Source organism: Monopterus albus, unplaced genomic scaffold (assembly GCF_001952655.1).
Source record: "Monopterus albus unplaced genomic scaffold, M_albus_1.0 scaffold119.1, whole genome shotgun sequence".
NCBI classification, from domain to species: Eukaryota; Metazoa; Chordata; class Actinopteri; order Synbranchiformes; family Synbranchidae; genus Monopterus; species Monopterus albus.
Window position 1 is genome coordinate 391326 of NW_018127999.1, and position 27437 is coordinate 418762.

Genomic DNA, 27437 nt, shown 5'->3' on the forward strand with positions numbered 1-27437 from the left:
AAAGTTTTTTTCAGGGTCAAAGTCATCGTCCGATTCATGATAATGTTGTTCAGTGTCTCCAATTGTGTTCAGTTCCAGATCCAATCCCTCAAAAACTATTAACCTCTGTAGCAAATCACTTGCCTCATTCCGTATGTGGGTCATGCTTGTTGTTGGTTCCTGCTAATTGTTGGTTCCAATACTCATCTGCCCTCACAGATATCAATATACCTGCGTGTTTCTTCATACAGCTGAGGGTCCAGCGACCCCTTCATACTGGTCCTCGGCGTGCTGGTCATGGGTCCTGGATTCTGGTTCTGAGGTCGGGTCACTAGTCGGTCATACCGCAGGAACGCGAAGTCTCCCCTCACCCTGGCCTCCCCTAATATCGGCATCAACTCCCTTCTTCCCTTCCTCACAGACTCGGTGTAATCTTCATTTATATAAATATTAGATCCTTTAAGCTTCTTTGCTTGTTGCAATATGTGTGCCTTATCCTTCTCTTTCATCAACTTTACCATCACCGCCCTTGGTCCCCGATCGGAAGGTTTCCCGACTCTGTGAGCCCGCTCCATCTCAATTTCTTGATGAATTTGCAGTTTCTCCTTTAATATTTCCTTCACCTTACATTCCATTTCCATCCAGCTTTCTCCAGCTGACTCCTTGATTCCCTCAAAGATCAGGTTTTTTTGCTTGGACTGTGCTTCCAAATGCTCCATTTTATCCGTTATGGCTATTAGACTCTCACAGGTTTTGTAGACATCATCCCTTGTTTCCTTGGTTTGTATTTTCTGTTCACCCATGGCTGCTTTAATCACATCCACATCTCGCTGGGTAAACTGCAAACTCGTTTTTATCTCCTGTATTTCTCTGGTCATGTCGTCGAGTCTCTTGTTATTTGTCTCCATAAGTAGTTGCACAAAACCTTTGAAGTTGTCTTGTTGTTGGCTCAACAGTGCGGTGTACATCTGCTTCTGCTGACTCAACATCTCTGTTACTTGCGCCGCTGAAATATAATCCTCTTCTGCCTCAACATCCTCGTTCGCTTCTGATTTATTAGCTCTTTTCCCTCTTGGAGGCATTTTAATAGTTGTAGAATTTGTTCAAAGACTTGAAAATGTAGAAGATGTGAAAATTCGTAGAACAGACAGGAGCAGTACACGTCTGCTCTCCCTTGCAACCCGGAAGTATTGAAAACACTTTACAAGCATAACATTCCTGTGTATAACACTAGATATTTAAGGTCACTAAGCAGCCTTTCTATAAAGCATAGGAATTAAGTTGTCCATGCTCATATGTGTTTGAACAATCCATTTGTTACTTAAGATTCCAGTGGTTCTTAAGGCAGAGGCCACTGTGCTAAAATTGTTGTTCATCTATCCTTGGTGATAAATACCAATATCTGTGCAACTGGTTACATATATTTTAAAACAGTAAGATGTAGTAATTCTAAGTGGGTAGATATGACACCACTCACCACGTACACCGGGTACCACACTATATTTTGGTTATACCAGTGTATCTTCCAAAACACCAGGGAGACGCCTCCAGCTAGCAGAGGTGGCAAAGGTACACACATTCATAACACAAGTAGAAGTACAGATACCTGTGCAAAAATAAAAAAAAAAAAAAAACTGGTAAAAGTAAAAGTACTGATTCAAAGCCTTTACTTGAGTAAAAGTAAAAATAAATAAATAAAAAATTAAAAAAAGGCTCTGTAGTTTATGCAAACTATGAAAGTAGAAATTAGCCATTCAAAGGACATTTCTAACAAATGTTTCTGTTCAAACTTAAGTGAGCATCACATCATATAATTCCAAGATGATTTCCAAACCATTCTAACTTCAAATAAAATAACAAATATAATTAACTAACAAGAACACATTTCAGGCCTAAAGAAGCCTTAAGCGATAGTCTTTTCAACACTTCCCATACAGAGACTAAAACCAATAGTGAACTGCCTCTGCTCACGATTAATGACTCTACCCTAGATTAGCTTATTGGTCTGTGCCATAGAACAAATCAGGGAAACATGGCGCTGCACGTTTCTTCATTACAAAACCAGTATATTTGTTTAAAATGTTGCCACGAAAACTTCAAATGCCTAAAACCTTTTAGTGTCTGAAGTAAAGGAAGACAACTGTGCATACACAAGATCTCTGTGAAAGTATGAGGAGCTAGAGGAGTGTAAACAAAGCACAGAACTTGTAATTAAAAAAACATCACCCAGTGCAGTGATGTGCACATTTTGCAAGTGAAAAAAAGATAATCCCTCTCATATGTTTTAAAACTAAAAGTAACGAGTCCGATTTAAAAATGTGAGTAGAAAGTACAGACATATGTGTAGAGAGTAAAAGTAGAAAGTTGTACTTGAGTACAGATACATGAAAAATCTACTTAAGTACATGAACAGAGTACTTTTTTATTTCCTACCTCTGTATCCAATTCACTCATGATCCAGATTAAGGATGTCTGATGAAGAAACCTCTACAACTTAGTAATATTGGACCATATGATGATTTAGGCTGGGAGACAAAAAGACACTTGTCAGCTGTCATTACTGTTAATGCCATCAGTAGCTCTCTCTCAAGTTGCAATATTGGATTTTTCAATAGCATCTTTTGCTAGACAACCACAACCTTCCAACTTCACGCTCCATTTGAGTTACAACTTCCTCAAATAACCACAGAAGACTTTATACAACAATGTTTTTTATGCACTATAAAAGTTATTATAAACCTTTCAACCTATAGTCCCAACACAGCTGAAATGACAAATGATAAAGTTTCAAGAGATAAAAACTGAAGGAAATACACAGTAACAGCACCTAGTCTTCAAAACATTAAACTAACAATACCACCAGACAACAATAAACCACTACAAAGAACGCAACATATAAAAACATCAAAATAAAGACCCTCTGTATTTCTCTACATATGAGAACATATTTTCCTCTGAAACAACGTCCTCCAGTGCGGGCCTCTGGTATACATATTAAAAGGACCAAAACGATTACCTTCTTGGCTCAGGTTTTGCAATCTTTATCATGAAATGACAAGGGCTTGACTTTGTTGAATTATGAATGAACATATGTAGATTAATATAGTTGAGTGTTAGTTGATTTATCTCATTTACCATCAGGACAATTCTCACACGTGTTTGTTCAATCCAAGCTCAGTTAATTTTACAACTGAAAAATGCTTTTTTTTTTTTTGTCGACTAGTGTTAAAATATCTGAACATGCGCATCAGTATGTATGATGTAAAGCATCAACCAGTGCCAATACATTCTTGGCTTCATATGTTGGCCCATAATGCATTTACGTCTCCGCACCAGGATCTGTGATTTAACAACACTAATGCACCTATAAGAGAAACCTTCACTGTGGAACAACACTGGCATGAACCAAGGAGAGGACCAGATGTGGTGTTTAGTCAAATCCCAGTTAAATCTTTCTGACAAAGAGATTTTAATTTAAGACTATCCAGAAATATCAGTTTTCTTGCTTTACCCGAGTCTCTCTGACAGTATGAACTCACCAGTATTACAGCTGTATCATTTCTTCTTTCTTTTATACCTCAGTAAAATGTGGACTGATTAATTAGTAGAAAAGTGAATGAACCAGACATTGTAAGATGGCACCATTAGAAGCACTAACAGGCTGCAGATGAGTTGATGAAGTTGATTAATTGCTCCAAATTTCCCCTGGAGTACCCTCTCTCTCTACTGCACAGTGAATTCAGGAGAATAGTTTGTCTGCACCCTGCATAAACCATACTACTGAGTTGTTATGATCCTCCAAGCGTGAAAAGAGTTCTGAAAATAATTTTAGGCTAAATTTCTGCATGCCTAATAATTAAACACTAAGTGGGCAGCACAGAGGCCAGAGGTAGAACTGCTAAAAGTCGGACCACACGAAACATGACCTGTGTGTTTACATAAGATACTGTAGTAAGCTAATGGTTTTCACACAGACCAACTCTAAGAAAATGTGAGCAACCCGAACAAAGGCATATTTTTTTGTCCAACAACTCTGTATACTGAGTGACAATACAGAAAGTCTGCCAGATGTTTTCAGCTGTTACATCAATTCTGTAATCGGGGTCTATTATAAATGATGCGGTACACAGCACCTGTGAATTTATCTAAATGATTGATTCTGTTTCAAAGCTGCTCGCATCAGTTCTTTACTGTTGACAGGGTGGACAGACATGCTGTCTGCATAAACTTTACTAAAGCAGTAGCTATGTTCATACATATTTGTCTGGTAGTAAACAACAATATAATAAGCAGCATCTTTTATTACACTCACTGCAATAGCCAATCACAAAATGAGTCGAATCACAGAATGTCTGACATAACAGAAATGAAATCCTGTGACAATCAAGTCACAGAAGCCTTTTTCAGACATGCACTGGAACCCTGAAATTCTCAAACATTAAATGGACTGTAATCTGCCAGCTCGCTAGTACAAAGCCCGCATAATGTCCGAGTGAGCCCATGTATGTGCAGCAGCACATAGTCTGATGTATTCTTATGGTGCTAAAGGGCATGGCGGTGGTCTATCATGTGACCGGTGCAAAACTGGAATAATACAAACATCTGATGGCAAAGAAAAACAGTAATTCACAATGAAAATGCCAATGACTAAAGACATGGCGAGATTCGGGAACTTCTGTCGTTAAGAGCTGACGCCAGAATTGTCAGACAAAAGTACGACAAGAGACTTAGGTGACAAACTGGCTATGTGACCACGTCGTGTCCTGCCTCCTGTGCGCTCTACCCAGTCTGCCCCACCCCAACCAAGTAATAATGTAGTGGTCAGACAGAGATGTGATAAGAACTGGATATGGCTGTTCCCACCTGGTTCACGACCTCCAGCAAATCCTGAGTGTCATACCGGTGTTCAGGACATCACTGCATCAACCTGAAACACTTTGGACTTCTAATGCGTAACACAAGGTGTTCTACATGCATGTAGCTGTAACTAGGATTTAGCCATTTTAGAAGACAAAATAAAAAAAGCATCATATTGGAACAAAAAAAGCCTCTGAGCTCTAACCCTCAAGCCAGCTTGTTGTTTCAGAAGACTGGGTTCAATAGCAGCTTGTTACCACAGGAAATACTGTGTACTAACATTGCACTGGGAGATTGCAACACTGAGCTGAGCTGGAGAACCACACGGCACTCCTGAGAATAAAGACTTAGGAGGCTTGGGATTACCTGCTCTTCTATCATCATCTTTCACTTGCACTTCAAAATGTTTGACTGTTTCAACTTTGGCAAGCTGTCAAAGCTGCATTTCCATGGTCTACCGCTCAAAACACTGGCTTTGGACACTCTTGGAAGGCCATTATATAACACTTATGTGAGTGCTTAAACAGAAGTAAGCCTTCCTAATGATGCAAAAACAAACAAAAAGTGCTGTGATTTGACAGGGCATCTGGATGTATGATTCAAATCATCAGTCTTTAGGGGGAGGCCCTAATTTGTGCATCAGATGGTCTTGAAATCCTCCCAGTAACCTTGATTTTAGATTGCCAACAGAGAACATGTAGAACAAAGCACAGCTGTTTTGTGTGTTTGTTATTTTTTTAGTTTTTACAAATGATACTTTTGGACATGCAATGTGCTACAGATGGGCAGAAAAATTATTGGCTTCTTCCTTTATTGTATCTGGACTCTTAGTCATCAAAATAAGCTTGACCAAGTAGACTTGAATGCTTGATGGAGTCCCAAATTACGCAAATTCACATCTGCAAACAGCTCAGTGCTGCCAAACTCCTCTACTGTTACTCACTGAGCATCACTGAGGTACTTGACACTTTTTATTCAGTGAGTCTAGAGGGAGTTTGACTCATTCACTGAGTTAATGTTGCTCAGAATATGAGTAAAGCCTGTGAGAAGGTATGCATGTGAACTTCTGTGTCCATTCCATCTGCCCTTCATCCTCTCAGCTTTGTGGTTCTGCCATTCTCAGTCCTCTCACCACCTTTATTTCCTCTTCTATCCGGCTCTCACTTTCCTACGTTTGTCTCTCCTGTGCCCCAGACTCCTGTAAACACCTGTGTATTACCTACTCTTGTTTTCTCAGTTTCTTTCTCCTCCCTCTTTCTCTTAGTCCCTGAGTACTCCTTACCCTGCTGCTACCCTCTCCCGACTCGATGCTCCTCTAGACCTTGACAAACATGTGGAGTCATATAATTATGCAGCACCTGCTCACCTCTCTCTGTTCTTCTCCTTTCTCAACACTGTTGGCCTCCTCCCAAATCCTATTCTCTCCTTCCTCCTTGGTAAATTCGTCTAAACATACAGCACCACACATCTTATTGCAGCTCATCTGCATTTGTAGCCAAATCAAAACATTCATTTGTACCAAGAGCAGTCAACCTATTGAATAAGTAATGGTAAAGTTCTGAATGTAGGCGGGAGTCTGTACTTGATTTTGCAGTTATTTATTGTTTCATTGTTCTGGCTGATTTTTCTATATTTTGCTGCCATGTTGTTTGCCTTTCTATGAGATGTGTCTTGAGTGTGTGCTTGTGGTGCGTGAAGCCAAAGACAAGCTTCCACTACAGTGGATAATAACATAAATTGAATTGAGACAATTTAATCCTTTTTGAATATGCCAGAACTGCCATGAATATACCCTCAGGTATTCATTTGGGTTTTGGATGTATGTTATTTAGCTGCTAGCAAAATGAGCATTTCAGCTGAAAGCCACCACACTCTCATTCTTTCTCTCCTTTACCCTGCTCCACTCCCTCACATCCTTTCATAAGAGCCGAGGGTTTTTCTTTTGGTTGAGTTAAGCTTAGTGAAGTCTGTGCTCGCCTCTGTTCAGTTCCACTGCACAGAGGAGCAAACAACTCTTTCATTAAAATATAACCTTATCACTATAACCAAGCCATCTGGACCATCTCGCTGATGACTTACACAAAACAGATGTTTGCCTGAAGAAAGCAACTCTCCCTCTGAGTCATCTATTTGAAATATACTCTCACAGAAACACTGCACCAGCAGAGTGCCCACCGGTGGGGGTTATCCAGCCACGGCGGATCATGTGGCTGCACTCTGTGTTGGATTGGCTTGCCTTCTATCTGCAACCATATTCTTTCTTTCCTTTTTCTTGCCCATTTTCTGCTGTGTTTATCTCCTTTGTTCTGAGAGTTCTCAAAGCTGATGAAGGTGGATGCTTGAGGGGATTTCATTGGACAGATGAGAGGAAAGAGGGAGAGCACCACTCTCGTGCAGCTCGGGAGGCAAAACACATCCATACAGACACACACTTGCTTAAAATTGCAGAATGGTGTTAAAATAAGAAATAAAGGGGGAGAAAAGGGGGGGACTGATTCACCAAAGAACAAGAGACAAACCAAATCAGTGAAGGTATGATAATGAATTATTTTCTTGCAAGAGAGGGAGTTAGAGGATAGAGATAAAAGCAGACCACATGCCGTGCCTCTAACAGCCCCGGGACTGCTGCCTGTGAATTATGGCACACTGGAACACACTTGCTGCCCTTGGGACCCATTGGTTGCAAAGGAAAGAGATAGTCAAAAAACTGAAATAAGAAAGCTTCAAAGAGTTGGAGAGGGATAGAAAAGAGATGTCGGTAAGGGTAACAGGTCAAAGCAAAGCCTCTAGACTCCCTGCAAAGCATGGATTTAAATCTCTATGGTTAATTAGGTACTAAAAGATGAAATTAAAGTGGTGGAAATGAAAGGAGGACAGACAGATGAGGGAAATGGAGAAGCAGGGGTTGGTGGGGGGCAGTGTGTGATGAGATTATTCAGCATGTGTAATTATGAGAGATATTAGGTGTCTGGCAGAACAGTGAGTGTGTTACTAATGAGAAGTCATGTCTTAATGATCCTTATATGATGTACTATGAGATTTTTACAAGTGTGCTTTTGCCCTATTACAACATGATGTGCACTTCCACACAAGGCCCAGATTACTCAGATACTCTGAGCCGTAAATGCAGTTTCTCTTCCACTGCACCATATTTAACATAACCACAGCAGACATGAGTCTAACTCCTCTCTTTGTTTTTTCTCAAACATCCAGCTAAGTTCGGCCAAGTTAGAAGCTCAATAAAAACAAAAGCTGATTAACACCAGCTGTGACAAACATATACAAGCACCTAAGTTGCCCAAATATCCTGTTCATGACTACGTAATTGTTAAAATCTGGATTATGGGATAGATTAAGACAAATCTGTAGCTGTGTGTGTTTGATTATTTTAATGTTATCTTATTGTGCGAGCAACACAATTGTAACCTTAGCTCAATTTCTTAATTTTTTTTTTTTTAAAGGAAAAAATCTTCTGCAGCTCTTACAACTTCATGCATTATCCATCTCTGATAATAATTACTTTTCCCTTTAATCAATGTTGTAAATTGGATTATGGGTTCTAGGTGTCCTTCAACTTGCCTCATCTACTTCATTTATTAATTTAACACATTTCATAAAAATTAGTTTCAGTACCCTCCAAGAATATGACACATCCAGCTGTTGTTTTTAAGTTGAGGTGGAGAAACCTAATGCAGTAGTGCAGTAAGAGCAACAGAGTGGATTTTGCCAGTTTACCAGCCATATAGCTATAATTGTAACCTTTCCTGAAAATGTAGCATCTTGCATTGTGTTGATTTTGTTGGGACGCCAAAACCCAAAGATAGATGTTTAAGTTTTTTTCTGCTCTCACACACAAATGTAAGCTTGAAGTCTGGCTATGTGACCACGAAAATAATGAGCATGGAGAGGACAAAATACTCTACTTAAGCACAAGCTACATCAGCAAAAGCATTTTATTTACTACAAAGATTGTTTAGGGTGTATTTTCAATGTAATCAGCACCTTCAATTTCTGGGTAATTGGCCACTAGTACAGAAAGCAACTCTCTCTGTATTTCAGGCTATTTTAAAAATCTATATTTGCCCCTGCACAAACAAGTGCATGTATTTGGTTTTAGGTAAGCTGGTAAAATGATTTGAGATGCTGCCCAGCAGCAGCCACTGTTTACTACTGGTTCTATTAGCCTAGTGTTACTGGGCAGGACATCAGCCGAATGGTATAAATTGAAATCTTAGGGCATGAACGAGACATTTGTTGACACTGTGCGTGATAAGGAAGACAACTGGGCTGTTTATTACTTTAGTTTTTGTATAAAATAATCACAACCGAAAAGTGAACGACGACAACAACACAAGAACAACTTTAATGTCTGATGGTCTGTAGCTGTTTGTGCTCGGAAAACCCATTACAAGATACTCATTCCTGTCATATTATCATGCTTATGTGTGCATGAGTAGCTATTTTCCTGGTAAGTTTGGGCTCTTTCTGGGCTGTTTCACTTTTATTTGTATAAAGTCTTAAATGTCACATCACACACATCTCATCCTTAAGTGCTGACGGTGTGCAGGGTTCACATCCTTACTTTACTTCACCTCTCTACTACTACCGTTCTGTACCTCCCCTCCTTTTCTCTTCATGTTTCTCTCCTCCCCTTCAGGGATCACCTGCATTGACTAAATAAATGACTGAGAGATTAATCAGACAGCCAACGCTGCCATGACAACTCACTGGGCATCTCTCGCCACTGTACTGAAAACAGACTGGAAGACCACTGGCTGTGCAGTGTTATGTGAGAATGTGTCTATGGCTAAATGGGAAGTGCATGTGTACATGTGTAATGATGCAGAAATGAAAAATGAATTAGCTGCTGGCCACAGGGTAATATTTTGATAAGATATATTTAAACAGGCACAGCTAAAAATAAATAATGAAGGCTGAGAGATGAAGCTGCAAGAGTTATACAAGAATACTTCTATCCAATTTAAAATAATATGTCAAAAAATACAGTAAATCTACATTTTTGAGCCAAACTGAAAAGTCAAAATTTCGCAGAGGTGATTTCTGTCATATTATCATGCTTATGTGTGTATGAGTGGCCATTTTCCTGGTAAGTTTGTTCTTAAGTTATTTGATGATATAAAAAGGGGTGTGTTTCAGATAATTCGGCAGCTTTGATCAGCAGCCTGATATGTCACTCAACTACTACGTCACTACTGCGTAGAATCTGGTTACAAAACGCCAAGATGGCAGCTGCTGTATTCATGATATTTTGGCTTCACTATTGCATAGTGGAGGGACGCAGTGACACATCCTCCATATGTATGTACATACAGTCTGTGATTTTAAATGGCTAACTTAGTATGGACACAGAAAATGTCAAAACAATGTTTCAACCGACTAAAAAGCAACTCTCCCACTCTGTGTGGTATGCCACTGGTTTACAGTTTAGAACTAATCCTTCCTGCTTTATGTGGCATTAAAATACCTCATTTTCACAGGAAATAAATCTGGCTAAACATTAAACATACTGCTAATATGCTGTTTCATTGTAATTAACATTTAAATACGTTTACAATAGTCATCACTTATTTTAGAAGCAAACCAACCGTAGATCGTTTGAAAGATGGATCACTTAATTAAATAACAAACAGCTACACACCTTATCAGATACACATTTGGGGAAAATAATCACTCACTCTCAGTGCAGCTTGGAGGAAGTGCAAACAAAGTCTCAACAGTCCCTTACCTGTTCCTGCAGCTACAGTACCTGACAGTGGATAATTACCCAGGAATAGAAATGACACTTGAACGTGCCAGTAAGCCCCTTATACACACCAGCAATTAGCTGTAAAGGTCCGCTGAGCAGTAATGAGGCATCTGACATGTGATAGGAAAGAGCGGGCAAGGGATGGATAAATGCGCGGAAAGCAGGTGAGAGGAAACCAGAGAGTAGGCAGGAAGGGATGGAGAAAAGAAAGACATGGTTGACATAACATGAACAGAAGAGTAGAGAAGAGAAGATGGAAGGAATGCTGTTGTGTGGAAACTCCAGGACCTCCAGTTCAAAGTGGCTTTGTTGTTAAGAGCTTAGCTGGAGGTCTCTTCTCATCCACCTGGCTGTCAGGCAACACCAGGCTCCTCTTATACAAGTGCTATCTGATCTTAGCAAGATCATTTGTGCAGATTAAGGGCAAACCTGAGTAACATGAAAGATCAAGCCTTGGTGGAAGCTGCCGGGGCAGCAACACAAAGCTATTATCTTGCTGCAGAAGAATCAGCTCTGTTCATTAGACACATTAGGTGCAACATGTCTTAGCCTACTGCGCCAGCTGCAATTCTGTTGTACATTACAGACTGTAATGCAGTGATAAAGAAAGCTTTAGAATGTGAGTTCCGTTTTTTTGTGTAAGTGTAGCTCTAAAGATTTAATTGGTTCACTGGTTCGATACAAAATCATTCTAAACTGGAAAACTAAAAAGGAAACATCATGTTTTAGTACAAGAGTCATCCCATCTGCTGTAGTAACTCTGAATGTCTGCTTACATACTGGATGTGTATGTACAGGGATAAGGGGGGGGGGGGGTGGGGCAGAGTGTGTGTGTTTACAGATGTATCTGTGTTCCAGAGGCGTGGATAATACCCACGGAAACAAACTGTCCCTCTGGGGACAATATAGTCTGAATAACTGAATGGTCTCTTCCAGGATGACAGTGTCCCATCCATACTGTAGGACACAAGGGATCACTGAATGGTTGGAGGAGGATGAACATGATTTGTCACCCATTTGTACATACAGGCCTATTGACCCTCATCTGACCTAGCCTGCTCTTTTCCTGACTCTAACAACCTTCTCATTTTCTATCATCTATTTCCACTTTCTCTCATTTCTCCTGCTGGGCTTTCCACTCCAGAGGAGAAGAGGAGGCCCCTCTGCCCTTCTCAACTTACAGAGGCACTCTCCGTCACAGCCGTGGGTATGTTTGAATGAAGCCGTAAGAAAAAGTAACTTAAAATATATCTACAATATATCTGAATGACAGAAAGCTGCCACTTCAACAGACTAACGAAGCAGCAATGTGTCCGAAAAAGGCTATATAATAACAGGAATACAGCTGTATAGTTACATACTCAACCACAGTGTATTTCTGCAAGTCCGATAAGCAGACCTCAGCCCTATAAATCACTGTAATGTCATCAGAAAACCTGCGACCTTGACACACACTTTTTGGCTATCAAAACACTTCCAGCATTTCGTATTGTAGAGAAAACAAACAAATAAATAAATAAATCTTGCTGAAAATTCAGTTAGATTGCTCCTCCAGGATCATAAACCATGAGGTAAAATACAAATATTATAACTGCAAACCTTTCAGACAGCCATGTCAGCACATGGTGACGGCCAGCACAGAGATAACAGAAAGAATAATACCTCTTCCTTTAAACCTTTCCACTAGCTGCCTGCTGTCTCTCTGCTGCTGCCCCGCTGCTTCTCCTTCTCACATGTCAGATTCTTCTGGTACTTTCGTCCTTTACTCTTCTGTTACTTTCCCAATTTGCAGGCTTGATGACCCAGAGTCAATCATGAAGGTTTAGTGAAATAAACAAACCAATGGGCTGCCACTGGAGCTGCGCTCAGGGGCATTAGCTTGACTTCATGACCATTATTATTTTGGCTGCTCTGCTGCTTCATGCTGCTCCCTGCAGGATCTGAAGAGTCTCTAAAAGTCCCAAAGTTTCTGCACTTAAGCCAAGACCATTTTTAAGTTTGACCATAATCACACCAAGATTTCTAGTTTAATAGCAGGAAATTCAAGGGTAAGAGCCATAGTGTGGATGAGTTACAAATTCTACTCCCAGTATTCAGCTCTAAAAAAACAACTAGCAGGCCCTTCCTCCAGACAGTCCTTGAAAGACACAGATAAATAACGAGGGAGAAACAAATATCATAATTTCACTGCTGAAGGGCTAAAACAGAAGTAGCAGTATGCTTTATTTAGGCCCATGCTGTCTGGACACATTTTGGTGTATGTTGCTTGAATGAAGGTATTAATTAATCCCTTAGATTATTTATGTCAAATTAAACTCTTCAAATATGACAAACATTCAATAAGAGTTATTAGTTACAAGAATCTTGGAATCATTTCAGCTGAAAAACAGATTTTTTTTGCCCTGCTCTATGTTCATTATCTTTGGCTTTTCTAATTTTGTGTTGCTTTCCAACACAACCACCAACCTCTGTTTCGTAGCAATAAGAACAAACGGCCTCTTAAAGAAGTATTCAGTGAATTTATGTACTGTGCCTGCCTTGCTGACACTGAAAGAAAGCTTCTATTATGAAGTCTAGGGCACCTATCAGAGGCACATGCAGACCGTTCATCACTCCACTGAGGCTTTATCCACTACACGTGTATCCACATAAAAGCTTTGATGACCTTGTGTGAATGTAGAGTACTGGTCACAGGCAGCAGGTATCTCTCAACCAGCCTGGTCACCTGTGAAATTTAGCCCTAATGCACTGTCTTTTACTGAACAGCTAATGTGAATCATCCCAGCTCCTGCATCAGTGCCAACGTCTGCAGGGCAAATTCCTGCACATTTATTATTGTATAATTACAGCTGCTCTAATTCTGATACAAAGGGCATGTGTACAGGCCTTCCACTCCTACATGATGTTGACACTGTAATAAATGCTAGGAAACAGATCCCAGTGAAGACATGCACGACTAGAAATCTACACAGCTAATTTAAAGCCCTTCTGCTGTTATTATCTCTATCCTACAGTATGCTCTAAGACAGTGGTTCCCAACCTTTTTCCTAGAGGATAACAGGTTTTAAAGCACATCTTCTCTATCATTTATGTCAGATCAAGAGACTTTCTGATTCTCTCTCCAGCATTTGTCACTACAACTCTACACAGTGCTGTTTACTTACAAACCTGAGTATATAGGAATTAAAAATTATATTAACGCAATCTATGACCCTGTTTATACTGTCGATTTTTTTAGGTTTTAAATATGTACTGGCAATTGAACAACAAGTGGACAGTGCTAAATACAAGTGTAAACGACCACCAAGGTGGACTGTTATCTGATCAATGAAACTACTTGCCCAGGTGGTCTGGGATGCATCGGACCACAATCTTTTGTAGTGGAAACACTTATACATCCTGATGTGTCTCTGACAAGGCCATTAGAAAAAAATACGTCATCGATGCAGGACATGACGGCTGCTTTGGTGAGAGCGCACTGATGCTCAAAAAAAAAAAAGAAAAAGTAAAGAGAAATGTCTGATACAAATCCATCAGTGTATTGTGAAAGCTTTCATAATGCATCCATGCACAAACCTGACATGTCTTTTTCTTCTTCTTTGGTTAGAAAGACTACTGGTGCTTGTCTGGTAACAGACTGATGTGATAATTGTGCCCATGGCCCTTCGATATTTAAGCGGAAGTGTTGCGTTAGTTGGAAAATCTGAACACAAGCGGTCAGCTGTACACCTTGGAGATACATGTGTATTGACAGATGTGAATGGTGTTGTGTCTCAGCTGTCCACTTGTGTTTGGATCACTGAGATGGATTTTAATACCAAGTCTAAACAGGGCCTAAATGTCTGAGCATCTGAATGCAAATGTGTCATCTTCCAGTAGGTGTCATTGAGACTACAGTAGATCGGTAACATCAAGTTACAAATCCAAAGACAGAAATAGGAGCTTAAGTAGAATCTATTCAACAGAGGTGGCAAGGAGGCAGTCAAAGTCGAAGAAGCAAAGAAACTCATAAAAACAACCTACTGGGCTTGTGAAAGGAAGAATAAGGGGAAAAAAATCCATAATAATGCAATTATTTCAGAAGTATTCTTCAAGAATATCCCCCTCTGTTCAATTTGTGGTAAAAATAAGAAAAACGATCTGGGAGGCAACAGAACAGAGCTTTGTAGAGCTGTGTGCTTGTCAAGGTTTATATGGTAAATAAAGCAAAGACAACAGGACAATTGGTGAATGTGGAAGCAACAATGAAGTTGGAGAAATGGCCAAAGGCTTTTTATTCTTACATTGAAGCTGCAGAACAGAAAAAGCCATGAAAACTGAAGGAGGACTGCTGAGGACGCTCGCTATCACTGTGCTTTGAGTTACTGGATCTCATGACTAAAGCTTGCATTTCATACATTCAAGCTGAAATCACTCAATGTGGCAGTAGAGAACCAACCAATTCAAAATCCCTCCTCACATCATATAGATCCAATATCCTACTTGTTCAAGCGTGTGAGCATACTGTACAGGTAGGTTTCTGCCCTGCTAAACACACCTGTGATTCCTGGCTACTCTTATTCCCAGGCCGGTCAGCACAGACTGGATCCCAGGAAAACACACAAATACACACAGACTGTCCTGCAGTTATACACACACTTAACATGCAAACCGCCCCAATTCAAAACCATCAACATTATCCAGAACACCAGATGCTCCGCTCCAAATCAACTGTTCCCTGTTGGTGTTTCCTGTCTGCAGCCCAACAGTTAACCTTGAGCATCATCTGATCAATAGCTAGTTTTACTGGTCCCAACCCTCTCCTTGAACTACTTGTCAAACATAAAATGCATTGATAAATCTGGTCTCCTAGCCTAAAGGCTGCAGGCAGGGCTGCAGGTAGATAAATACCATACAGTGTCTGCTCACTGTCCATCTGGAAGGCGAGGCAAGTGTAACTGAATAATAGCCCGATAGTTCTCACTAAAACCAGTCATTAGGAAGCTAATTAGTGGTGAGACTTAACGGACCTGCACGGGCTGAAGGTACTGGAGAGCCTTACGAATGGCCCCCTGCCACAGCTAACTGCCAGATTCTTCAACTTTACCAAGTTTATTGCTGTTCTAGATTCAGACTTAAGTAATCTCACTTCAGTTTTAAGCAAGAAATAGAAGAGAAAGTGTGGAAAAAAGTAATTTCAGAATGTTGCCATGGTGACCAGGCTACTGATACTACAGTCAGTGTTGGAAATGTGATTATTGGTCTTAATAAGATGGAACCTGTCTGTCCTCTCAGTTGTCACTCAGCCTAAACCCCAAAGGCTATTATGGCTGTACCAGATGCTATAATCATGGATGGGTCTGGGCACACGGGCTAGTGTGCAATTATCAGTTTATCTGTGGCTGGAAAAACCTTTATCCTGGAGAGGCTGGGTGGGGTGTTGTAAAAGGCATGTCTAGACAGTGGCGGCAGTGAGTGGTGCTTTCTAAAAGCACTGGCAGCATGTACATATTACACAGTTTGTCAACTAAAGTAGTTAAAAGATGTACAGGTGTAAACTGGCACACAGTTTTAGCAGAACATGTACATAGGCAGATGAGATTTAAATACAACTATAAAAAAATTTTAAGGCAAAGTGGAGAGTTCACATTTTAGAAGCAGAAAGGCCATAAAATTAGCTTTAAGCATGACAGTTTTACACAATCACAATTTCTGGGATAAATGCTTTATATCTCTATTTTTTTTTTAATTTGTAAGAAAATGAGCATGAGTGGAAAACAGACAAGAAAGAAAAGAGTGGTAAAAGGGCAAATTGTGGACAAAAATATAAGACTTACGAAAAGCCGTGTAGAACTCGTGCAGACTGAGGTGTCCGTCGTTGTTGTAGTCGTCGTAACGCAGCAGGTCTTGCACGGTGCACTCCAGCAGACTGTCTTCCAGATGCTCCTTCATGGAGAGCTGACACATGCAAACACGCAGGACAGGTTCAAACATACAGTATGTCAGAACTAGGGCTGCACGATTATGGCAAAAATCATAATCATGATCACTTTGGTCAATACTGAGATCATGGTTATTTAAAAGGATTCCTCAGTGACTTTGAAACCATCATCATTACTTAGGTAAATTTACTTTACAAACTTTGCTGCTTTAGGGAAACAATATTGCCTGTCATAACCTAAAGAATCTGCAGGGCTCAGCATTACAGCAACATCTCTCTCTCTCTCTTGTTTAACAGTAAGGCTACACATGTACAGTCATCTTTTTGTTTTAGCTTGTTTATAACTGTAACAAGCTGACATTGTACAGTTAACACCAACATGGTGGTGCAAGAGAAGCTGAAATCATCGCATCGCAGGTTTCTGCTCGTTTAGCAACCGTGTTGATAAATTACTCTTATTGACTTTTTTTTTTTTTTTTTTTTACTCGCGCAGGTTTTATTGCATGTACACTAACAAGCTTAGGCGTGGTCAACTCCAATGATGTTTCACTTCAGCTCATGTGAGCAAAAAAAGCTCGCACTGTAAAGCGCTGAAGGGATGCGCTAGATTTATAACAAGACAAAATGAGAGCACTGCTGCGAAACAGCATGTGGCACGATAATCATTTTAAAATTGACTGTTCTGTTTTCATAGTAATTGCTGAAAACCAAAATTGTAACTGAAAATAAAATTCGATTAATCGTTCCTAGTCAGAACAAAGAAAAATTCAATTGGGAAAATGCAGTGATAAAGGCAATTACCACGCACAGGTACAAAAAGCCTGACACCTTATCATGACCTTTTTAATTTTTTTTTTATTTTCAACTTTCTGCTGTAAGACAGAACCACATAATGCACATTCTGTATACATAGAAATCACAGGGATCCCACTCTTTTCAAGAGATTATTTTCCAGGACATTTTCAATGATGCCAGCTCATAAGGAGATCTGACAGTTTGCTCTCAGTAAAAGGAAAATGCAAAAATGTGAAAATTATTTTCCAGTATGTCAAAGTGTTCAGGACATTTTAAAATTTATCTCAATTTCCATGCCTTTTGCATGACTGTAAAACTGGTTTAAGAAATTCCAGGTTTTCCAGGACACGTGGGCTCCTTGAAATCTGACTGTATACTTGCCAACATTCGGATTTCACATATCTTACTGCTTGTAAATTATATAAATTTAGCCTTTGCTCTTTTTTTTAAAAGAGATACAGCATAATGTAAACCTCCAGTAAAATCTCATGAAAGCTTCAACTTTTGCTGTTCCAGGTGCTACAAGACGCATCAACTTGAGTTTCTACCAGAGTCAACAAAAAAATGGTAAAACGCACACAATATAATTGGCTTTATGAGTAGTGGTGGTTAGCAAGAGCTTTTCATTCCACCCATAATTAAAACAAGATTTCCATCAGAAGGAAAAGGTACATAAACAGACTCATTCTGACAGTAATTTCATTCAGTTTTAAAGGCTTAAGTGCTGTCTCTGATTGCCTTCCCTTTTAAGAGCACAGCACCAGTCAAAGCTTTGGACACATATTCTCATTCAGTTCAGTGGGAATGTGTGTCAAATTTTAACTGGTGCTGTATTGCTACTGCTGACACTTGCGCACAGCGAAGCTGAGTTAATTCAAAGATGTTCCGATGGGAAGACACAGTACTCTCTCCTCAATTGTTTGTCATTTATGAGCCCTCTCTTCCACTTCAGCAGTGCATCCTTCTCAGGGGAGCCATCTCTGAATAGGTGATATTAAGCAGTTTGAGGGAGATAAAAAGAATGCTCAGCTTCTGCTGAAAAACTCCAGGTGCACTATATTCTGTTTAAGATGTTGCCTTTTTTTTTTTTTTTTTTTTTAACCTCTAGCAGTGCACAGCAGTAGCTAATAAAAGTGCCAAACTCAATGCAACTATCTTTGTCAAACATGCTGGATTTTACATTTAAGTGCTTAAGGAGCATTTAAGCAGGATGTAATCATTTTATTTAGCATATCTCAGTGGTAATTCTCAGTCATGGAGAACAGGCCTGACCAAAGAAAAAGGTAACAGAAGCCATCTCTGAGAAGCATATTTGTGCTTATATACATGTATACAAAAGGTAAACATAACATCAGGTCAGAATTGTTTTAGATGGCTACATAAAGCACTGAAATGACCTTTTCAAGGTAAAGATGCTCCTAACTACACTTTTAAATATAGTGCACTGTGTTAGCTAAACCTTTACATTTTGCCTGGGACTAAAGGTCCAGGACACATACAGCAATAATTTGGGATTAGCCACAACTTGTGACTTTTAACCCCGTACAGTCGTTTCATAACACTCACCCACGTTCTGAAGGTATTTCACAAATGACTTTCACTTCATTTTACCAACTCAGACAAATAAAGCAGCACGTGTTGACATCAGGCTTAATAATAATAATCACCTTTATTTGGCCAAGTACGTTACACACACAAGGAATTTGTTTCCGGTACAGAACCGAGGCAGGCATCTGTGGCGCCAACTGAACCAATGGCTCTAACCATCGGGGGCAACTTGGGGGGTTCAGTGTCTTGCCCAAGGACACTTCGACATGTGGACTGCAGGCACCAAGATTCGAACCTCCAACCCTCCGGTTGGGAGACTGCTGGCTCACTCTGCCCGTTCTCTGTGATGATGATGTATGGTATTTCCCATGATGCCATGCTGCAAAGCTGTTTTATTAGATTTTAAGACTTAATATTTGATTATTTTCTGTGAAGATTTTTTAAAGTGTATTTTTAGGCAAAAGTTCCATGTTTAATTCCAACTCCATAATTTCCAAGCCTAAAAATATAGGCCCGGTGCTTCCTCATCTCCTCTAATTGATTTTATATGGAGCTGTACATGTGACATGGCAAAGTGAGGGATGTGACAAACCTTTTTCTCTTGTCATTGCCTACAGCAGACTGCAGCCATGTGTTTACAGACTGTTCTGTCCTTGGGCATTTGGATAGAATATTTCAAACCCTAAGTATATGGCTTTACCCTCCGAGGCCATCTGTGACAATACACAAGTCTCTAACTGGAAACATTCTGGATGGCTGACTGGAATTCATCTTAAACCCCCTTTGATCCTTAAAAGCATTATTTCGCTGAACTTATGAATTCATGCAGGATCCATTTGTCTTATCTAAAATTTCCTGGCAGCATGTCAGCATTAGTAATTATCAGCTGTGATTGATCAAAATATTTTTTTTGGTCCTTCAATGCAGCTCTCTGCCAGGAAAGGATTTTATTATTTATTTCTGCCAGAAGAACTAGGCCAAAAATCACTCACTGTTTTTCATTTAACAGGGGACAAAGCGTGTTGTCACAACTCAAAGATTAATTACAGTGGCATTTTTGAAACTGTATTTACAGGCACAAATTAATTTTCAACCTAATAACCTTGTTTTCTTTGGCATTGTACAGCCACTCTCATTCAACTTCCATATAATAAGAAAGAGCTAGAGCACAATTGAAATGTGACAGCTTGGCCTTCCTGTTGCAGTCAGCAGTAACATGGTCACTGCATTCTGGCTGAAGTCACTGAAATCATAGCCCTGGTTGGGAGGAGTCTAATTACACACCCATCTCTGATGCCTGACACCAGATGATGCCCACAATAATTTCATTTCCTCATCCTGGAAATGTCGGTGCCAATCCCTTCTCCAGTCCCCCCTCTGTTTCCCATCAGATAACCATAATGACCATTTCAGCAAACATGTTTTATGGTTAAACAAGATGATTAAATGTCATCCACTCCTCTTTATAGTTTGACCACATGGCCTTCAACATTCAGTGATAAAGAGACATACAAAAGAAGACAAACGCTGATTGACTGTCATCCAGTGTCAGCACAGACAAGCTCACATTTTAATGGTAAAGAACAAAGATAATGTTCTTGGATGAGGTCTGAAATTTCTATTTTTGTTTACAAGCCCTTACCTGGGAGCTACACTACTGTGCAAAAGTTCCAGGCACCAAAAATGGATGCTTTCTATGTTATAAATAGTATTTATTAACAAATTAACAAATAACAGCACCAGTTCTCCCTTGTACACTTGCACACAGTTTTAGTGGGCAGGTATTTTGCTCCAGGCATCTTGAAGAACTGCCACAGTTGTTCTGTGGATTTAAGATGGTGGTACTGCACAATATGTAAGGATCAAAACATCTGAAGTGCCTACAACCTTTGTACAACAGAGTACTCTATATACAGAGGCATAGCTCTCCCTTGTTTATATGTCTCCTTTCATCTTAAACATGTATCTGTCTTTATCATATTGTTCAGGCCATATCAGCTCGATACCCACCTTTTCCAGCTCATCACTGACCAGCCGACTGTCATTGTTCACATCCAGGTATTTGAACATGGTGTCCACCAGTGCTCTCTTCTCCTCCATGTCTCGCTGCTGGCTGTGCTCTCCAGTTTTCAGCACTTCAGGCTGCATATCCAGCAGAATGCTCTTCAGCCTGTTGTACTCTGACATAGTGCATGCATTGCCTGCAAACACACAGATAGGGAAGAAAATACATTTCATTAACCTCCATTATACAAGCCAGAGCCTTTGGATTGTAGCCGCAAATTGGATTTAATGTGCTTGTGTGTTTTATACAGAGAAGAGAAGAAAATGGGGCAAGAGGGACATAATTTCTGTATGCATTTGTGTGTCATTGTGTGTTTACTCATTCAAAATGTTTTGTTTTTGTTTGCATAATTTGTCTGACAGTTTTTTTGGTGGTCCTAATTAATTACAAGTAATCCTTGAATCCACATGAAAACAAAAGGTAACCATCCTCAAAAGCTTCTCTCAAGCTACTTTCCTATGGGATTAGAGTTCATGCTTCAAACAAGACTGCCCATCTATCTCCTGATTCTCTTCAAGGCTCTGCCTGATGAGGATGTGCAGAGGAAATGAAAGACCACAACTTAATCATGGGCAGCACTTGGCATTTATTCTTCACACTTGAAATCAATAATTATGCAAAACGCGTTTGTCACGACGTGTGAGGAACTAATGGAGAGCGGGCATGCAAATAAGCACAAGACACAGGGGGGAGAAGGTTTTCTTTTTTTTTGTCTTGCATTCCTCCTTTGCTTTACCTGAGCCCGATGATAGCACAAGACATGCTGATGGGAGGGAGAGAGGAGTACGTGCAAGTCAGAAGCATGGTGATGAACAGAAATATGAAAAAAACTCTCAAATGAATAAATCATTAGGTGATGTCCCTGCTGGATCACTGCAGAGCAGGAGACCCCCCTCTGAGAGTACATCAGAATGGATCTCATTGCCTAATCTTCTTCGACAACTCAGCAGCTATCAAAGCTAACGAATGCAAAGTGAGGGAGTGATGATGAACCAAAAAGTAAGAAGTCCTAGCATCTCCTTTTGGTTCTAAACCTGCAGCAGTAGGGAGTGCTGTCGAGCAGATCTACAGCTGTTAGCAAAACTGTCAGTGCAGTGAAGTCAACACAGGTTCAACCAGGCTACAGCAGAAATAACATGCCTCCTGCTGTGGTACTCTGTTCTAAAGCACAAGTTAAAGATGCACGGAATATAATCACATCATGTTTATGTACAAAAGGCTAAACTAACAAACACAAGGTTTTCTGGTGTGAAAAATGTCTCCTTTTTTTTAACCAAAACAAAACAAACCAACACATGACATTATCCAGACATCTTGAACATTACCACCTCAAGTGAAGGAGAAAGCTGACACTAAAGTATTGGAGTTAGTCAAATCAATCCCAGACAGCATGGAGCAGTGTGTCTTGCACTGCTTGCACGCATCTGAAACCTTTTTCAAGCTCTTATGAATCTTGTTGTTTTGGTATAGTAAATTCTTGTCATCACTTTGCATTGTATTATAGAGCTTCATAGACAGTGTCATAGTAAACATTGGCAAACATTTATTCATTTTTTTCTGCATTATCAGTTCTGCTCAAGTCTCTGTTCCACTTCTACCATGTCAGTCCAAAACATGACATAGGTGTTCAGTTGAGTTGAATATGATTCACATCACTTTCATGCCCATCAAACCATTCAGTGACAATAAATCTTTTAAAATGGTTTACAGTTGAACTGTTAATGAAGCTCAAAGATTTCCTAAAGTAGTAAATACTCAAAAAGGAGTAAATAATGACTTTGATGGCGACAAATCAGAGTTAGAAATTTGGTGCTCTAGTTTATATTAGCTGTCGTTGCTTCATAAGGGTCAAACAACAAGGCTGTTGGATCAACACGTTGTGGGTCATCCCTGCTTTGATGAATTACAAACAGGAGAAAGTGACAGCATACATGAAATTATGACACTGGAACATGAAATTCGTAGCACACAGACTTGATAATTAAGTACATCTATCAAAGTGTTAAAATGTTTTGCTTATTGGTGGAGGTCAACGCAGAGAACATCAATTAAGTGCCATCATCAATCCAGTGAAACTCTTCAATGAGGACTACAGGCGACGGCACACGCCCGTCTCAACAACAGTGACCCTTCCACTTATTACAACATGAAGACAGACACACCCATGTGACAAAGACAATATGCAGTCAAGTCAAGGTCTTGGATAAATTCTTGTTCCATATTATTCCTGCGAGGGAAATTAGGCGTGAGAAGGATCAGACATGAAGGATCATTACCTACCAGTGTCCCCGCACTGGGAGGACAGAAATAAATTAACACCCCCTGCAGATTTACAGCTTGTCATATATGGAGACAACAGTCCTCTCTTTGCTCAGACTTAGTCCAAGTCTATATGGAGAGAAAACATTATGAAAACATTATAACATCTTTTCCATCCAGTATCTATACCACTTATTCCTCGCACAGGGGGACTGGATCCAATCCCAGCTGACATTGGGCGAGAGTCAGGGTCCACCCTGGACAGGTCACAGGGAGAACATGCAGACTCCACACAGAAAGGCCGGGGTCGAACCTGAAACCGTCTTGCTGTGTGGCGACAGTGTTTACCACTGTAAGACCAAGCCACCCACTCAACTCTTTTACATGGGGGGGGGGAGTTTATATTAAAGGTACTTTAAAGACGTATTTGAGAGAAGACATCTTCCATCAATGATGCGGCACTAACAGAGGTTAATTAAGGTCATAAATTACATTAATGGCCTAATGACCTCCTTACCTCTCCAGGTACACACATCTTCTGTCCATGCTGAGAAAGTCAGTGCTACAACTAGAGGTTACAGTGGATCACACTCTCTTTCTTTGCTGGAGTAAATGTGCTTTGATTCAGTCTCATTCTGCTGAGCACAGCAGCTGCAGCAGTGGCAGAGAAATATCTGTCTGCATTACAGTGCATCCACCCTTGACTCTAACACTGTTTTATTGTTCTAGAGGGACTAGGACTCTCTTTATTGCCCGTTTGAAATGTTAGCTGCTAAAGTGAGTGATCTGAAGCTGCTCACACCGTGGACACCCAGTGTCCCGGAGACAGAGCTTCTCTCCACCGCTCCGAGCATCCTCCAAGATCACAATTTAAAAAATGTCATGCTGGAGAAAAACAAACAGAGAACCAGAGAAAAAAGTCCCTGTCGTGCTTTAATGTAAAAATAGAACACCACAAAACATTAAGCCTGGGTGAGTAAGAGCTCCTTATTTTTAAAACATCTGGGTAATTTTGGTTAAAATCTGCACAACCCCCAAAAAAAAGCATTTAAAACTCACAAGAGCCAGGAAGGTTTACGCAGTTAATTCCAATGCATAAACATTTAAACAAGGTGTGAAGCATTTTTCCTCACTAAAAATCATCCAGGTCTGATGTGACAAAAAGGCAGTTTTAATAGCAGAACATGACCCTCTGAGACATTAAAACTGATTTGTTTCTCATCTCCTGTCAGGTGTTGCTCATCAGAACAATTTGTACTAAGCTCTAATGGAGAGTTTCAGTGGTACAAAGCAGTCAGACATCCACAGCAACTTAGAAGTGTATAAATCAAAGAAACTAAAACCGTCTCCCATCCCTATTAGATGAGTTTATGATTCCAGATTTTAAAAAACAGGGGGAGGGAAGAGAAATTCAAGGCATCAATCCTTCAGATGATGAAACCTCCCTACAAAAGCCCTCCAGCATGCAAAAGTGCTCAGCGTTAAATTTATGTCTGCCTGACCTCCTCTGGTTAAAATGATGGGATTATTTACTGCAATGTTGTCTGTGTGCAGCTAATATGTGAGGGTGATCGACCTCCTTTCCAGGTAATTATAAACATGATGGACACTCTTTGCTCCTCGGGGCAGCGAGGTCTACGAGAGCTGAGCCAATCACAGAAGGATGACAGTCACGGGAAAGCCTCATACTGTATTATCGCTGTTGGCAGCTGTTTAAATCGGCTTACTGCAGGATTTATATATCCTGTCCGGTGTTTCTTTTATGACTTAAAACTTTAACCTTCTCTATTTCAATATTCATCATAATATATTTTTAGTATGTTTACCTCATAAGCAAAAAGATAAGGACATTCAATTTTCAGTCTGACAAGCTTGAAAACAGAACCTGGGAACTAAAAATAAAGCATAACATGGCTCGAGGTCTAATATTTGGAGGAAATGGGTGATTTCAGAGTAACTAGAAAATGTTGATGCTAAATGAAAAAACACCAAACATTGCAAAATACAGCTTCAAACAAAACAATCCACCGACAGTATCTTGGGTTGTGGGTTAACTTTCACGTATGCACCTACATTAAATAAATAATCAATCAATGCATTTTTGTGATCAACAGCAATCAACCTTACTTGCTGATCCCGTGGCTGCTTCACAATAAAAGACATGTGCATCACAATAAATTACAGTTATTTGAGAGGGAGGATTCTGCTCGGGGGTATCCGGCTGCCTAATGGGTAAGGCAAATAACCGATAACTGTGAGGTCCACGGTTCAATCCCTGGCCAGGGGACCTTGGTTGCCCTCATTTCCTGCCAACTATCAAAGAAAGAGAAAATGCCTCAAAAAAGAAGCAAAGAAATCAGCATGTGAGCCATTCTGTGGAATCTGGAATTTAGAAAACTCCATAGACATATCACCATTAAAACCATGGCAGAAACCAAGGCATTATTCAGAAAGCGGCTCGCAGAGCATCCATCTCAAAAGAGCAGCAAGGTGAAGGTGAGTCAACAGCAGTTTAAGAGCTGTCAAGTTATAAAAACCTGGAGTCAGCAGACAGGGTCAGCTTTGAACCGTCAAGGCTGACCATGACTGAAATCATCATTGTCAGTCACGAGTTAAACCGTGTTCTTGCTTTCTGAATTAACATCCATATGAGACTGTTCCTGGGAACCTGTTAATGATGGTGTGAGCAATTGTCCCACATCAACAGCAATAAAAACCGATGATTCTTTGTTTAAAGTGACTCCCATATTTCACAGCCAATACATAACCCCAATGATATATAATGTCTCTGGAGCAAAGGGAAGCTGTCTGCCAGTTTGCCTCGCCATACATTCAGCAGAGTAGATCAGTGTGTACTGAGGAAGCCTTATCACAGTGTGTGCAGCTTGGCACTGACTAAATGAGAAACCCACTGCAACACCAAAGTTATTGGCAAAGCAGTGAAAGAGAAATCGTACAGTAGCATTCATTCCCTGCCTGCAAGCCTCTCATCTACAACCGGCTTCTCAAACTGCACATCAGCACTGTACACATCAGCCCTATATCTCGTCCTCTCTCCTCTGGGTCTGACTCTCTCCCGCTTTTACTTACTCTCATAGAGAATCCTGTCAGACTGACAACAAGTGTAACTTACAGGGAGATGCAGAGCTTAGTAGCTACATGGGCTCCTAAGCCCATTATATAAGATCTGCGTGATGCATTTCGAGTCAGAAGTGTTCACCTACAGTATAATTTGTTCTCTTATCTAAAGCATAAGGGTTTATATGTATCTAGCACAAGATGATGTTACACTATATGGACACAGGCATCTGCTGTACTGATCAGATGTTAGTGTGTTGACATCAACAAAAAGCCAGATGACATGTGAAGCTGGTTTTTTGTTGCGAGAGCGAGTACAACATTATGAGAAGCCGGCAGAAATGAAGGCCAAAGGTACAAAAAAAAGACTTTGGTTATAATAATGGGCAAACTGATCATTTATATATTTAAAAAATGGAAAAAAAAAACACGTTCAACACAAATTTCCCTCAAAAACACAAGTAAAAGCATCCCTGCTATTGCCACTGGGCTTTTTAGACGAACACACACAGTGTTGTCCAGCAGCCAGCGTTAGCTTGAACCTCCCCAGACATTTTGCAAGGTATTTGTTGCTGAACTGTACTATAAGCACAGTCACTGCAATTTATTATTTCCTGCTCTACATTTTGTCATGCTCAATAATACAATATGCAGCCCAGTTCAACAACAAATCACATCCCACCTGCATGAAGTATCTGTAACAGCAGCAGACTACTGCCTAATGAAGACTTGGGTGGTTTTCAGAATCATGACCTACATGATGACCTGTAGAACCAATAAAGCAAATAAAAGAGAACAGAGTTTGCTCACGACAGGGTCAACAACAACCCAAAGAATAATCAGATCCTCTATGAAACAGAGAGAGTATAAATACAGTTGCACTTGCACCTTCAGCGATAGTGAAGCGGATTTAGCTGGAGAAAATAATTACCAAGCTCCCACTCCTGATAACAGATTGAAACTGGAAACAAGCTCAGGTGTTGATTACATTTTTAGCATCCATCCTCCTTTCTCCCCTGCACCTGCAGTGTAAGTTACAGTAATCTCAAGGCCTTTCATAGCCCTTGCTGAGGCCTGCAAGCTGGTGCCTGATGATCCCACGAGTATACAGCTTTTAAATTGCCTGGATGCGGGAACTGAAGGAGACAGCCGCCTCTGGCTGTATGTGG

At 40.2% G+C, this 27437-nt stretch overlaps 1 protein-coding gene across 2 annotated transcripts in view; it reads right to left on the reverse strand.

The window, feature by feature from the left end:
• The window catches only part of fstl4 (follistatin-like 4), a 215047-nt gene that overhangs the window by 52932 nt on the left and 134678 nt on the right, over positions 1 to 27437 (reverse strand). For both annotated transcript variants that reach the window (XM_020611963.1, XM_020611962.1), the window contains exons 5-6: positions 20877 to 21067; positions 16420 to 16540 (exon numbers count right to left, since the gene is read on the reverse strand). In XM_020611963.1, the coding sequence (XP_020467619.1) occupies positions 16420 to 16540; positions 20877 to 21067 (312 nt within the window). The remainder of the gene's footprint in view (positions 1 to 16419; positions 16541 to 20876; positions 21068 to 27437) is intronic.